The following is a 15,285-nucleotide window of genomic DNA, read 5'->3' as shown; positions in this document are numbered from 1 at the left end:
ACAACTCTCTTTTTCGAGCTTGAGTTTAAAAAAATAAAGTTATTTTTCGTATGTTAATAAAAGAAATTTTTTGAGCTCATTCAACTCATTAATCACAAATAAAAAAGAAGATTTATGTATTAACAAATATGCCCTTGAACGGTACAAAAGAAAAATAGAAAAATATGATAAATTTAAAATGTTTCAGCTTATTTTTTCTAACTAGTAATTTGAAAATTAATAATTAATGTAATTTACTAATAGGCCCCGTTAATTTTATACTTATGACTTTTTAACTGGCATTATTGATATGGTAGTTGTTTGGTAGGCGGAATATTATCCTTGTATACCTAGTTACTGTAAGAAAATATAACATATTTAATTTCATATTTTTTATATCCCCAGCCAGTGGTTAAAATTTCTAAACCTGAAGATAATATTTTTCTAAATAGTCCAATATTTAAATATAATATTTACACAATCAATTGAGATATTAAATAAATAATCAGCTAGGCTAATACCCAAGGCACCACCACCTACGTCATCAAGCGACTTTTAAAGCCTTTAATTCAGGTGGCCGGGTTACATGAATACAATGGTGAGTTTGAATATTTAACATACAGATGAGTAAATATTTCGTATTCAAATCTACACCTACATATTTAAAGCTTGTAGATACAATGTAGGAATTTTCCAAAATCTTCATCTACAATCAATAAAATCTTTTGGGAAACGAATTTCAGCATTTGCATTACAATAAAAAATGATTTTTTATCGCGTTCGTTATCTATTATCTGCACAATTTCTACTTAGGAAGGAAGTTAAAAAGTGAAACATTTACATAAAAAAATCCTTTATATAAAATTTAAAAAATAGGACGCTAGTTACATCCTTCTCAGGAACAGAATGCAATTCATTCCACTTAAATACAATACAAACAGTAAAAACAGTTTTAGTTTATCATGTTTGCTTTATAGACCGGTACATATATAACCAATAGCACGGCTACAGGTAAGCTATAGCCTATGTAGCTATTTTGAGGTGCCTCCTGAAAATAACATCAAAATACTTGTTAAAGAACCTCAAATAATCCTAAAAATTACCTTAAATTATTCACAAAATGGGATCAAAATTGCCTCAAATTATATACTAAAAGTTACCTCAAATTATATACTAAAAGTTACCACAAATTATATACTAAATTTACCTCAAACTATATACTAAAAGTTACCTCAAATTATATATTAAAGTTACCTCAAATTATATTCTAAAAATTACCTCAAATTACATATTAACAATTACCTCAAATTACATATTAAAAAATACCTCAAATTACATATTAAAAATTACCTCAAATTATAGACTAAAAATTACCTAAAATTATAGACTAAAAATTACCTAAAATTATAGACTAAAAATTACCTCAAATTATAGACTAAAAATTACCTCAAATTATAGACTAAAAATTACCTCAAATTATAGACTAAACATTACCTCAAATTATTGACTAAAAATTACCTCAAAATACTCACAAAATGGACTTAAAGAAATCCTAAAATAACCTCAAAATGCTTATGGACTTAAAGAAATCCTAAAAAATTTCCTCAAAATGCTCACAAATGGATTAAAAGAAATTCTACAAATTACCTGAAAATACTCACAAAATGGACTGCAAGATATTCTAAAAATTACCTCAAAATACTCACAAAATGGACTTCAAAAAATCCAAAAATTACCTCAAAATACTCACAAAATGGACTTAAAGAAATCCTAAAAATAGCCCTAAAATGTTTTAATATGGTCCGATAATATCCTAACAATTACCTCAATTTCAAAATTAGTAATGCACTTGACTGTCAATTTCTTAAATTCAAAAGGTTTGGAAGAAATGGTGCCACTCCATTTGACATCTGGTTTTAAATACACGGTCTTCCTAAATATGGCGTCAACAGTTTAAAAACCAGAACATTTTAATTATTTAAAAACCTTGATTTTTTCCCGAGTTTAGGGTAAAATGTTCCTTAAAATTAGAAGTTTTTTTAAAACCATTAAGTATTAATTCCGTTCCCACATAAAAGGTTAGATTGACTCCGTATAGCGTGTATTAAAATATTTAAGGTTCATGGTAATAAGATAATTAAGTACTTTTAATGAATTAATACATGGATTGTTGGATTAAATATTTATTTAAGAAATTTGTTTCCCTGTAAGCAATTTTTGTAATCTAGTTTCATAGTTTTAACACAAAATGTTATTTTAAAAGTGAGGGGTCCGATATTTGCGAAGTTTGCGTACGGGATTTTGAACTTCGAAGTTATTTCAAAAATCAGGAACTGATTTTGAGATTTCAGTGTCCAATTTTCATATTCCAGGATTATGGAACCAATTTTCAATAAATTTCAAGAAAATAATTTTTCTCTAGAGAGTACGGTATTGGTACGATTGTCGGACCCCTCGGTTAGAAGTTGGGATTTTTTTCCAAGAATGCCATAAAATTTTTTAATTATTCCCTTCGGACCCGAGGGGCAGGTCACTCTTCTTTCGGGTGCTAACGGATTTAATCCTATTAAATGTATTAAATCGTGTTAATCGCGATTAAATTTCTAATCTGATTTAACTACGATTTAATTTATAATCTGATTTATCCTCGATTTAATTTCTAATCTGATTTAACCACGATTTAATTTCTAATCTGATTTAACCACGATTTAATTTATAATCTGATTTAACCACGATTTAATTTATAATCTGATTTAACCACGATTTAATTTATAATCTGATTTAACCACGATTAAATTTATAACCTGATTTAAATACGATTTAATTTCTAATCTTATTTAAACACGATTTAATCTTTTAATATTGATTTAATTACGACTTTATCTTTTAATATTGATTTAATCCTGATTTAATCTTTTAATATTGATTTAATTACGACTTTATCTTTTAATATTGATTTAATCCTGATTTAATCTTTTAATATTGATTTAATCCTGATTTAATCTTTTAATATTGATTTAATCCTGATTTAATCTTTTAATATTGATTTAATCCTGATTTAATCTTTTAAAATTGATTTAATCACAATTTAATCTTTTAAATCTTGATTAAATCACAACTTTATTTGTTTAATCACGATCTAATATTTTAATCGCGTTCTAATCGACTCAATCGTGATTTATAACTAACTCGATTTATTCGTGACTTAATACTATGAATCGGGAATGGTTGGAAATGGGAGGGAGTGGATTTTATCTCTAGTCGCAATATTTTGAATCGGGAATGGATGGGAATCTATTTAATCATCTTAATCATGATTAAATCGGATTTAATCGATCAAGAGTGCAAACTTAATCATTGAAGTGACCTGCCCCTCGTTCGGACCAAAACGTTTATATTGTCTCCATCTAGTAGCAATAGAAATATTAAAAACACACCAATAAAGTCTTTCTTATTTTTGAAAAAAAAAACAAAAACTCCAATGGCTATCTGCCTTTAAATTTGTTTCCCTGTAAGAATTTTATGAAACGATGTAAAACCATTTTGTGGACGTACGTTGAAATGGCATTCATAAGCTACCCTTGAAATGTGGCAGACCCGGTTCTATGGCAATAAAAGTAGCACGATCCGGCACACAGCATAATCTGGTAGAGGGAGTTTTTACCTTCCTAGTACACTCTCCCTCATCGGAGTCTCCCCTCTTTCGTTCAATCGCTCATAGGCCATTTGTATCTCCATATGCCGACGGGTGGCGCTGCCAGCGGAAGGTCGCTTCGCGCTCTCTGCTTCCAATCTCGACTAAAAGCGCCACAATACGAATGGAAACCGGTGCACCTGGTCCGTTGCCTTTTTAACCGATGACCAATGTTTTCGCACCATATTCCCGGCAAACACGTGTTGAAGAGTATCGGATTTTGCGTTTACCTCGTGTCTGCGGTCGAAAAATAATATTGTTTGCCCATTTGGATATTAAACGTGGGATGTTGACTAAATCTAAATCTGTGTGGAATTAATAGAAAACGCGTTAGTGGTGTTTTCCGTTTTATTTCAACCCGAGGGTTTTTTCCGTGAAATTTGGTACAAGATGATGTGTACTTGCGCGTCCGCGGATTTGTTCACTACGTCACCACCGACGTGGTTCGAAGGTCATGGGGTATTCACCGATCCTTGTATGTATTGCCGGACCTCCACTGTCCCGGCTAATCGCCATTCGTACTCCCTCGACCTTTGGACATCCGCCTCGGCCAGAATACCCCGGGCCAAGCTGTCCAAATCTTCCACCACAGAAAGACAGAAGAAGAAAAAGGTAATTGTTCTGTCATGTGTTGATCCCCGCTAAACCCCGAGGTAAAAACCTCCGCTACCACATTCTAAGAAGTCCTTTCTTTATAAAAAAATACTGTATTTTCTTAGAAATGTACATTTTGGGGTATTTCGCGTTCGATGGTGACCATTACTAACAATCTGTCAACGGGGTTTTAGACGCTAAAATTACTGGTAATACTAGAATTTGGCTAAAGATATTTGATTTTCCTTTGGCGATCCGGTAAAGTAGGATAACCCAAATGTTATGCAATATATTTATTTTAACCGTTAGAAATACTTCAGTACATTTAATAATTTGCATCAGATTTTTAATAAAAGAATTCGGTAATCTTATTAATTTCCACCACTTTGTACGAAATAATCTACAACCTTTCATCATCTTTGCTTTGCAAAGTTTGGTCGTAATGTAATCAATTTTATTTGGTTTCCAAAACCTGATTCCCTAAACATGCACAACCCTTAGCAACAATATTTATATTCGTTACTTCTGTGGATGAAACAGATATCAGTAATATAAAACAATCGAGAAAAAGTTCATATACCCCAAAAAACTTCATATTCCAATATTTATTTTTCCAGTAATTAATAGAACAGTCTCGAAATAATGTTATTCGATAATTCTAATTTTAATGTATGAGATAATGATTATACGCTTATAAAGTAGATACACACATAATATATATCTCGAAGTATTAAATTACAAATATATGGGTTAGAGTCTTTGCATAATATGACTGTTGATACAGCTGTGAAACGACTGCAACGCGCTAGATTAGACTTATACGTTTACCAAATACTCCATTTTACTTTGTGTAAAATTTCACCCGAAAATGGACGAATTTTAATCGTTCTAAAAATATGGAATTTGTTCAACCTTTTCCGTATTAGACACCCCTCGGTTACGGATACTGCGATTACAGTTCCTTTAAAGTAATAAAAGCAGCGAAGCCAGTGGAAGGTTATCCATGGCTAGTAGCGTGTATTTACTCGGTAACAGATGTGACAGGTGAGGCTGATTGAATCCAAGCGAACTTGTGATTAATCATGCGGTTTAAGTTTGATACTTAGTCGAATGTTCCGTCTTAAGTTCGTTAGTATTAATAGGTACGGACTGTACCCTAACTCGCGCTCTATTTCGGTATAAATTGAGCACTTTTCCCGACCGAGTATTTTGACTTCACGGTTAATCGAGTTAAGTTTTATATGACGAATTACTTTCTCCAGCAATAATATCAGTAATCAGATACTACTTCCTAGAAATAACGCGAAATAGTTTCCTCTATAATTTTAGTAACGTAAATAATTTTTTTGATCGACCCTTACCTTCATAATTTTTTTCACTTGGTTACAATACACGTGTACAAATTCCCGGTGTCTAGTAACAAGATTGGTACGCGTGGATTTCTACGAATGTAATAAGTCTATATTCTCATGGTCATTTTGACTATTGGAACATGTGCCTTCCTCATTTTATTGGAACGAAAATATTTTTCGTACGGGTGTTGCCTGTTCTCTATGGATAAACTACGAAACACGTTTCCAAATAGTTGCGTAGTTTACACGTAGACGTGTCTCGTCTAAACAAATTGAAATTTATTTTACGTCAAAGACTGTTGAGGTGTTTTGTCAAGGCCATTTTGTTATTTAATATTTATTGCTACGCTATATTTTTATTATAAAAACTTAAAGTTTAATATAATCGCTTTACTACCATATTCCTCGTTTTGAAATTAAAAATCTAATTTAATCGTAAGCGATTAAAACTTTGATCACATTGGTTCAATTCTCAAAAGTATAATAATCGTTAAGCTAGTGGAATCTGGAATACCTCTGCAAAATTTTAATATTAATATTCATTTTGAAACTAAAAATCTAATTTGATAAAAAATATTATTACACTTGTTCCAGGTTTAAACTTTAAACGTATTATTTTATTATAGAAATGTAAAACTACTTGAAATACCTTTGAAACATTATTATTAAAAATTATTAAAACTTATTTTGCAACTAAAAATCGAATTTGAAATGACAAATTTTATAAAAACTACTGGAACTTTAAATGCCTTTGCAAAATTCAATATTATTTAACACTAGCTGGAGTACCCGGTATTACCCGGGGAAATATGCTTATTAGTAGTATAAGGTGTAGTACCTCTTCTGGTTAAAATGTTAAATCCGATACATTAAACACGAAAATAGAACGTTGCAATAACTGTGTCCACGCATGGCACCGTACCCAATATAACCAACTGGTTATTGACGTTGACTACATAATAACTTGCCTTTTATATATGGCCTATTGTCTATAGAAGACGGCGTTTAAAAAAATTGCAATAATTTAAGCTTTGTTAGTGTGTATGCGTAAAGAGCTAAAAAACTCGGTCTTCTGGCTAAGATCAAAGTGTAGTATCTTGTATATAGCGGATATACCTAATTATTAAATTAATTCAATGAAATTAAGTTGTTTGGCTGACCATAACCGTAGAAAACCACAGTCAGGGTACCATGAGATAGTATACCCAATGTGGTCGATCTAATTTGAAAAATATATTCCTATAGCGGACAAATATATATATATATATATATATATATATATATATATATACATGCAAACAAACAAACAAACACTCATCTTTATATATTAGATTAAATTTTACTATTACATTCCTCATTTTCAAACAATAATCTAATTCGATACGCCAAATTTAAAAAAAATCTGATCACACCTGTTCATGGTATAAAGGTATCATTAAGCCCTCACTTTAAAACCACATATTACTCAGCACCCAATCCCAAAAGGGTTCGCTTTAAATTGGGGCGTCGTCCATAATTTCCTCTCATCTAATTTTGAGCGATTTTTTTTCGCGAAATTATTTTGAATACGGCAAGCACCATTGACCTATTAAATGTGATGCTCTCCCAAACCATTAACGCAACCTTCGAGTTCCTGCGTTGTTAAATACGCTTAGAATTCAATAGAAATATTTGAACCGTGAAGCTTTTTTTTGTCGAGTGTTGGTTTTATTATTTGGCCATTGTGGCCTTTTCTCCCGGCGACCGGTTTACGCCAGTTACCAAAAAAATATCTTTTTTATTTAAAAAAATGCTTTTGTTTGCTGGGCACAAATGCGGTTGTCCTGTACTGGTATAGTTCAAACCGTTCATTATAAAAATCTACCGCTTAATTGTTGTCATTTTAATAGAACTTGTTTTATCCCGAGTTCTTTTATTGAAAATGTCGGATACTTGTTACCCGTATAGCACACAGGTTACCAAAGGCGTGGTTAGAAATTTTATTCGTCTGATTTTAAGGTGTATATTATTATGCAAAATATTTTGCGGTAATCACTTTTTTGGGGCGAAATTTTCGAACTGGTGGTTTCCAATGGGTGGTGTGAATACACCAATGTCCAAACATCTTTCTAGGAATCGGTATGCAAATGAGCTGAGCCAATTTTATAGTCATATTATCTCTTGATAGATCTTTAAACCGCAGAAATTTAACGGCCACACCTCAACATTCGAAATATTTTCTCTAAGTTGATTGACATAATTTTCACTTTAATTCTCCTATAATTATTTATCAGTCATTACAGTATAAAATATGATTTAAATTACACCTAAACCTCATTTTTAATTCGCAAACTAAATGTACCAAGTCTCATAAATAACCGTGTAATATAATAGTAATATAATTATTTATGATTTATTACAGTATTAAACATAATTATTTAAGTTAAATTAAATTTTATTTTTAAATTCCTTAACTAAATGTCCCAAATCTCGTAAAAAAATCCGTGTATTATTATCCGAGCAACATATTGATTTATGATTTATTTTAAGTTAAAATTAATTTTCCTTTTCAAATTCGGTAACTAAATGTACCAAGTATCATAAACCACCGTGTATTATCATCCTAGTAATATAAATATTTATGATTTATTACAGTAAATTTCGGTAACTATATGTTTATTAAAAACACTGAATTTTACGTTCAAACGTAACGGTTAGAAAATAAATCTAATAAAGAAACGTCCATTAAGCTTTATCACAGAGAACCTAAGAAATGGCATTGAAATTTTTCCATTATCAAAATATCTAGTCGCTAATGAAATTTCCCAAAATATTTTCAGCCTGCATGGCATTCTTCCCTCATTGTAGTTAGTGTCAGGTCAGAAGGCTACATTTAGTACCATACTTAAGCGAACGTACCATTCTTACCAGCCACTAGGAATCCTCTTCTCATTTTTTCCCGAGCGCTATAAATAAACTCGTGTTCCGGAGCAGCTTCTAAAGAGGGTGCTACACTTCGCGTAAGGACCCATCTTTAAGTGGGAGGACCCTTAAGGGGGCGAATTTCCGAACTCCTCTCGTAAATATTTTTTCGCTTCATTAGCAATTTTCTTAGCTAACCATTAAACCAGTTTGTCTGCGAAGTCAAAATATTCCAAAAATCGAATCTGAATTCGTCTAGCCTAGGTATATCTTAAATATTATGTTTCAGCCGCGTGACGGGAGTGGAATTTTAATTCGATTACGTAACCATATTCTAAATTTATGTCCGTATTTGATTGGGTATTTTTTCCTTGAGTTTCTCACCCGTGGCGCGAGCGACACGTGCGGTTTTTACGCGTTTAAACTGTTTTTTTTTACCGTTCTTTTTTGAGGCGTAGCTAGGAGGACGTAACCCCTCGAAACGTATGGTTGTATGTACATTTTGAATGCCTTCCCCCCTAGAACCAAAATCCTTGTTACGCTACTGTTTTATTTGTAATAATAACCTTATCGAAATTATTTGTTCATAATTGCGCAAAACAAAAAATATTTTAGTACGTCAGTTTAAGTAATTTAAATTCCGTAATTTTATGCTAAAGAAACTAAATTGTTTTATCCCATGATTTACCGTTATGAAAAATGATATTTTGTTTACCGTTAAAAAATTGCTTTAAATTGTTTACAGCTTAAAATAGAATAAATATATTTAGCTTTTCTTTAAAATGTCTCAATCGCGATTTAAATGAAGTTATTTTTAAAAACTAATCATTGATTTAAATCACATATTTTACTTCAATGTATTTTTGAAAATAAATGAAAGTAGGTTGTTTAGAAATTGCAATTAAATTTTATTATTAATTAATAATTCAATTTAATAAAGATTAATTTGAACTATAGTTTACGTTATCGCTGCGGCCAAATTATTTATCAATTTGTCAAGAAAAACAGGCATAAAACCTTTAAAAAAATCAACTACCCAGCTTATTAAAAATGAATATATTTTAATTTTTTTAATTTAGTTTAATACTCATTAAAGGAATTAAGTGGTTTTACCCTAAATCTTAACGTTATGATTACATTAAAAAATGGTTTTAAACTGTTTATATCTCGGAAAAAAATAAATTTTAACTTTTCTTTAAATATTCAAATAAATTTATGAAAGAATTTTGTAAAATAGTTTTTATATGTGAGATCCCAAAGCGATGAAATAATTAAACTTACTCATCAACATAAGAATAGTTTTAAAAGTGGTACGATAATTTTTACATTATATAAATTATTTTTCAGCTTGACTAATACCCAAGGCACCACCTAAGTCATAAAGCGACTCTTAAAGTCATTAATTCAGGTGGCCGGGTTACAATGCGTATTTATTTTTAATTTTAAACTATAGTAAGACTAAAATAATTATTATTGAGCTGGTTCAGGCGACAACATCTAAACAATCTTATCCAGAAACCAGTCTCAGAAAAATAAAATTATTCTCTAAAATTCACCATAGAAAAGCACTAATGAAATTTTTAACATTCTTGAATTAAAATTGACGCCCCGCCGTAGGAAGTGAAAAGAGGTCCCATTCTCATTGAAAAACAATTAGTTGTTCATTTCACCGCGACACTTTACAGCGTAATCACAGTCTTTACCCGACGGGAATATCAAAGAGTAACTGATGACAAGTGACGTTAGTAATTCTTACGTAAGAGAAAGGCCTTATGTAATCAATAGGTATCAGATGTTTCCCTATTATAGCGAGTTTTGCCAATAAGGAAGCCGCTCTGGAATACTAATGAAAGGCCGGTGAATTATTTCTGTCGAATGTCGTTTGACAGTTTAGCCAAAGGGCACGTACGGGTGAAGTTTGTTTTCTTTTACAAACGCGCCCGGTCTAGTTTCCTTGAAACACTTTCAAACGTCATAAAAAAATCGTAGCGGGGTTGTTCATCTCGCTCGAAGAAAACGAGTTATTGAAAATTTCGGTTCGTATTATGACGGCCAACTATTAGTAGCTGGGGAAGGGGCGGCTTGCTTCGTGAGGCCGCCACCCACATAAATGTTTATAGCAGCCCCCACAGGTACAATTTCCCATAGTACCTGCTCGCGAGTCTTGCAAAAGTGTTGCTTACCCAAAAACGCGTTACTTAAAGAGCCACGGAGTCTTTAGAATTTCATAAATAGGTCTTGATAAATGCCAAATTCTTATTCGTTGAATCTATTATCAAGGGGTATGGAAGAGGGAGGTGCTAATAGATATTCGGCCCGAGCTTTCCAATTTAATTTGTGGCCCTTTAAGGCATATTTACGAGAGACAACACTTTTGCAAAACATTGTTGGCAACAATTTCCACAACGTGTTGGTACCACAAACGCTTTTGACTTTTTGTCAGCCAAGTTTTATTACCTCATAATATTTCTTTTCTAATATCTTTCATGTACATATTTTTAATTAATCAATAGCAAAAGTAAATGAACCGAAGTTATCAGACTGCTAAATTCCCCATGTTAAAGGCGTTTTCCTTATGAAGTTACATTTTGACCTAGAATTTGAAATTTTGCGCGCTCCTATAGGCCGAAAAAAAAACGTTTTGGTTTTTATGAAACCACTCTTCATACATAGAAATAACTATACCCACAATTCCCAAGTGCAATTTATCGTGTCAAAATACAGGGATTTAAATTAGCTTTTATTTCACTCTATTTTCTCATCATTTTCATAAGGAAAACATTCTCCGATTCTGAGCGCTATTTCGATAACTGCGGTTCATTTACTTCTGTCAATAGTAATTGATAATATTAATAATGAAATACCTTTAAGAATGTATATTGCCGTATTTAGTAGTTGAAATGGTATTTTATTATTAAGAATGGATAACAATGACTAAAAAACATGGTTGCCATACAATTTCGATGTAATATAAATAAATTAGAATGAAATACGCTAGACAATCCTATTATAATAACGTCTACCTCACTATTGTCCACTTCCAAGCTTCCAAAAATAGCCGCTTGAGGGAAATAGGAATACTTCTACTTCAAGTTAATCGAGGGGTCCGACATTTGCAAATTTTGCGTACGGTATTTTGAATTTCAAAGTTATTTAAGTTATTTTAGAAATCCGAAACTGATTTTAAAATTTTGAGTACAGTTCTCGTGTTGATTTCTGTTTCTCTTACACTGATTTTGAGATTTTGCAACTGATTTTCGCCCAGATTTCCAGTTGATTTACAGGATTTGTACGAATATCTGACTCCTCAAACTTCATAATATTAAAAAGTTGAAAGGTTCATGGATTATCACAAAAAATTATTTATTTAAACAACTTTTAACAGTTAAAAGTTGTTTAAATAGACAATATTTTTCTTATAAATCCATGAAGTTTTCGGATTTTTTTTAAATTAATAAACTTAGATATTTTAACCATTATAAATAGTTTCGCAATATACGTTCGACCCACTACTAAGCAAACGAAAATGATATTACTTAATACAGTGCCATCTTTATCTCAATAGTGTGTATTTACGAGGCGGGGCTTAGTCCCAATTTCGAATTTCCCGCGTAAAGACCAAACCGCCATCTCGGATCGGGACGGTTTTAAAAAACGTCGGGCGGCCATATTGTCTGTGATATCTCCTATAGTCGCTAATCGTGGTGCTATTAATTTTTAAAATGAATTTAAATAACGAGAAGGATAAATTTTGTGCTAGATATGCCGAAGGCATTTCTGGGAGTGATAGAATTAGGTATATGCGAAAAATATTTCTATTACTACAACCTTGTATTGCACATTTAGACATTTTCACCAGTTATCTGCCAAGGCTTAGAAACAAAGCTAAACTTCCAAAATTGTGTTAGACAAAATGGCCACCGGCACAACTCGCGATAAAAAAATTCGGTCGTCCATCGTCATCAAACGTCATTCGTATAAGGCGTGGCTTAGACTAATACGTTACAAGAATACACACTATAAAACAAAATCAGTAGTAAAAGTGGATCGTTTTGTCAGAAGGAAACTTGTACCGAATCCAGAAAAGCATCTTTCGGTTGAAATGGTCGAAAAACCCCGCATCAATTTTAATTATTCAAATAACCCACTTCGGGAGCAAACAAAGGCGGGAATTACGGCTAATGACGGCCTGTACGGGTGACCAAAACACCTGGCGTGCGTTTCTCTTATTACCGAAACCGAGTGGCGGAAGCTGAAATGTCCTTTCTTCCGTCTTCCAGAAGTGGAAACCGATGTAATTAGGCGAGAGTTTTTAGCCAGAATAACAGCCCTTGGCCATTCCATCCCTCTACCACTCCACAACGTCCCCCGCGTCTGGTGCTATCGATCCTAGGGTGTCTTTGGGGATTCTAAGTAGTTTCATATCCGGTAACTCCACCCCTACGAAAGATGATGGTACGGTGCTGGCGGTGGACGTGGACTGGGTTCTTTAGCGCGCTAGGGCTTTAGCCACCCTGATTTTCCTTCCCTACCCTAATCCCGCAATTCGTAAAAATTTAATCCCACTAGGGATCTGCGTTGGGGAGCTAAAGAGAATTATATTTTAACGAAATTAAATTTGCATTTTTGGTGGAAATTGAGTTTGAGGGAGTCACGCGGTTGTGAGTCTAGTGCATTTGAAATAATCTATTTGAAGCTTTAAATTCGCAAAACACAACTTTATCTCGAATCAAAACCGTATATTTTATTCGCATTCCGTATATTCCCATTCTGTTACCTGGGAAAAAAATTAAGTTTAGATACGTGACTTTTTAAAGAATTTTTAAATAAGAATCCTCACCTGTTTTTATCCTTAGACTCGCACATTATTTTTTAATAATTTAATAACGCTTTTTAGCATATTTTCAATAATATATTATTATTATTATTGTAATTATTTTCATTATTCTAGACCTATTTGTTTTTAAACTTCTAAAAAATTAATTTCTTCAAAGCCAATAATCGAATTGTCTTATAGTAAGAATATTATTTCATATTTTATTTTATATAAATATTACCTATTTTGGAAACAGAATTTATGTTCAAATTTTATTAAATATCACTAAATAATTTCATTTAATTGTAAGCATAAATAATACCATAAGTCTATAATATTATTCTATAAGTTCGTCACTTTGGGGAATATTTTACTGAGAGCTAGTAACGGAGTGACGTCACTACAAGAACAAAATCTCCCCCTAGCGAGGCGCTGTCAAAGGCTACGTGTGACGCGGGAGCAAGCGGACGCAAAATGGCGACGAAGCCCGTAATGCAGTCTGTCTTGCGAATAGCTCTCAGTAAAACTTTTTCATGTGAAGAATAGGAAGTGTCACACTTATGATAATACTAGTCTAGGAAGGATTCAATGAAGTTTTTCAGACAATTTACTTCGGACATAAATTGAATTGTATTTTAAGAAATGTAGACACGCGATTATTTGAAATGTATACTTTAATATAGCAAATGTCAATTAAAGAAACGTATACCTATTGTTTAAAGCGCTTAAACGTGGAGTTTAGCGAAATGATTGTTTATAAAAGGAATAAATGTATTCGGTACACACGCGAATCCTAAGAGTTGACCACGGATAAAAGTAAATTTGTTCTAAATAGATATAGGAAGTATTTTTCGTGTTTTAATTGATTGATTATTCATTTATAGGAGCTACTTTTAGCTTCGTAATTGGGCGAATATAGTTCCGTAATTGAGCGCGCACTCGTGTACTTTGACCCGGACTTACCCGGCTGGAAAAAGCAGCTCCCCGGGCCATGCAATTATTAGAACCCCACCTCTCCGCGTCTTGTAGAGTCAGCGCAGTTTTAGCCGGGTAGATATGCCTGATTTTTAATGGAGAAGAGGAAACGCTCGGCTCTTCAACGGTTACGTCATGATTATTCACCAGCGGAGGACGGGTAGTGGCTCCGGCGGTAGTTGCTGGTGTGACTGTCTTTGGGCGGATTACCTTTCTCACGCTGCGGATGGTGACCCTGGCTGATGCACCCCCTATCCTGGACCTCACCTTCCCACTTGTCTACCAGCAGGCGTCCATCAGCGCCAGCCACTCTTTCTAGTTTTTTGCCGAAGCGTAGTAAACATTCTATTGTTGCCAGGAAGATTATATAATGATAAAATCTTCTTCTGGTTTTTGTTGAATATCATTACGTAATGATTTTACGAAATGACGTGTTTTATTGCGGGCTATTGGGCTAACCAGTAATTAAATGTTTTACCTGGTGTATTACATAATATAGATAAATGGAACTGTAATTAATAGGCTAAAAGGTTACGTCTTGAAATCGACGGTAACAATTTATTAACGTATTGCCTGGCTACAGTTTAAAAGGTCAATTTTATTACAGGTTTTTACTAGAGTTGTTAAGTTCCCGGAAAAATAAAATATGGAAATTCAATTTAATTCAATCTAATTCCATCTTTTTCATTATAATTTAATTTAATTCAACTTAATTCAATTACATTTAATTTAATTCATTTTATTTCAACAGTGGTGTTGTTAATTTTCCGGAAAAGTAAAATGCGAAACAATTTCCAGAAAATTTTCCGCAAATCGGAAAAGTAATAAATTGAAACATAAATTAACTTTTTGTCGATATAAAATGTCTAATAACAGTAAACATACTACAAAACCTTAATAGTGCTACATTGTTAATCATTTTAAACTAGTCTAGAGGTTTAGTTTTATTTCAGATTCGAAAAAATTAGGTGAAA

At 32.5% G+C, this 15,285-nt stretch overlaps 1 protein-coding gene across 6 annotated transcripts in view; it reads left to right on the top strand.

Annotated features, from left to right (window-relative positions):
• Window positions 1-15,285, top strand: part of raskol (Ras GTPase-activating protein raskol) — a 192,299-nt gene that overhangs the window by 51,914 nt on the left and 125,100 nt on the right. For 5 of the 6 annotated variants that reach the window (XM_090175854.1, XM_090175853.1, XM_090175850.1 and 2 more), the window contains exon 1: window positions 4,049-4,285. The exons of the other annotated variant lie outside the window; for it this stretch is intronic. In XM_090175854.1, the coding sequence (XP_090031980.1) occupies window positions 4,064-4,285 (222 nt within the window). In that variant the 5' untranslated portion in view covers window positions 4,049-4,063. Of the gene's footprint in view, window positions 1-4,048; window positions 4,286-15,285 lie in introns of those variants that run through there. 6 annotated transcript variants of the gene reach the window in all.

Source organism: Leiobunum rupestre, chromosome 5 (genome assembly GCF_980474605.1).
Source record: "Leiobunum rupestre chromosome 5, qqLeiRupe1.1.hap1, whole genome shotgun sequence".
NCBI classification, from domain to species: domain Eukaryota; kingdom Metazoa; phylum Arthropoda; class Arachnida; order Opiliones; family Sclerosomatidae; genus Leiobunum; species Leiobunum rupestre.
This window is presented reverse-complemented; position numbering and strand designations above follow the sequence as displayed.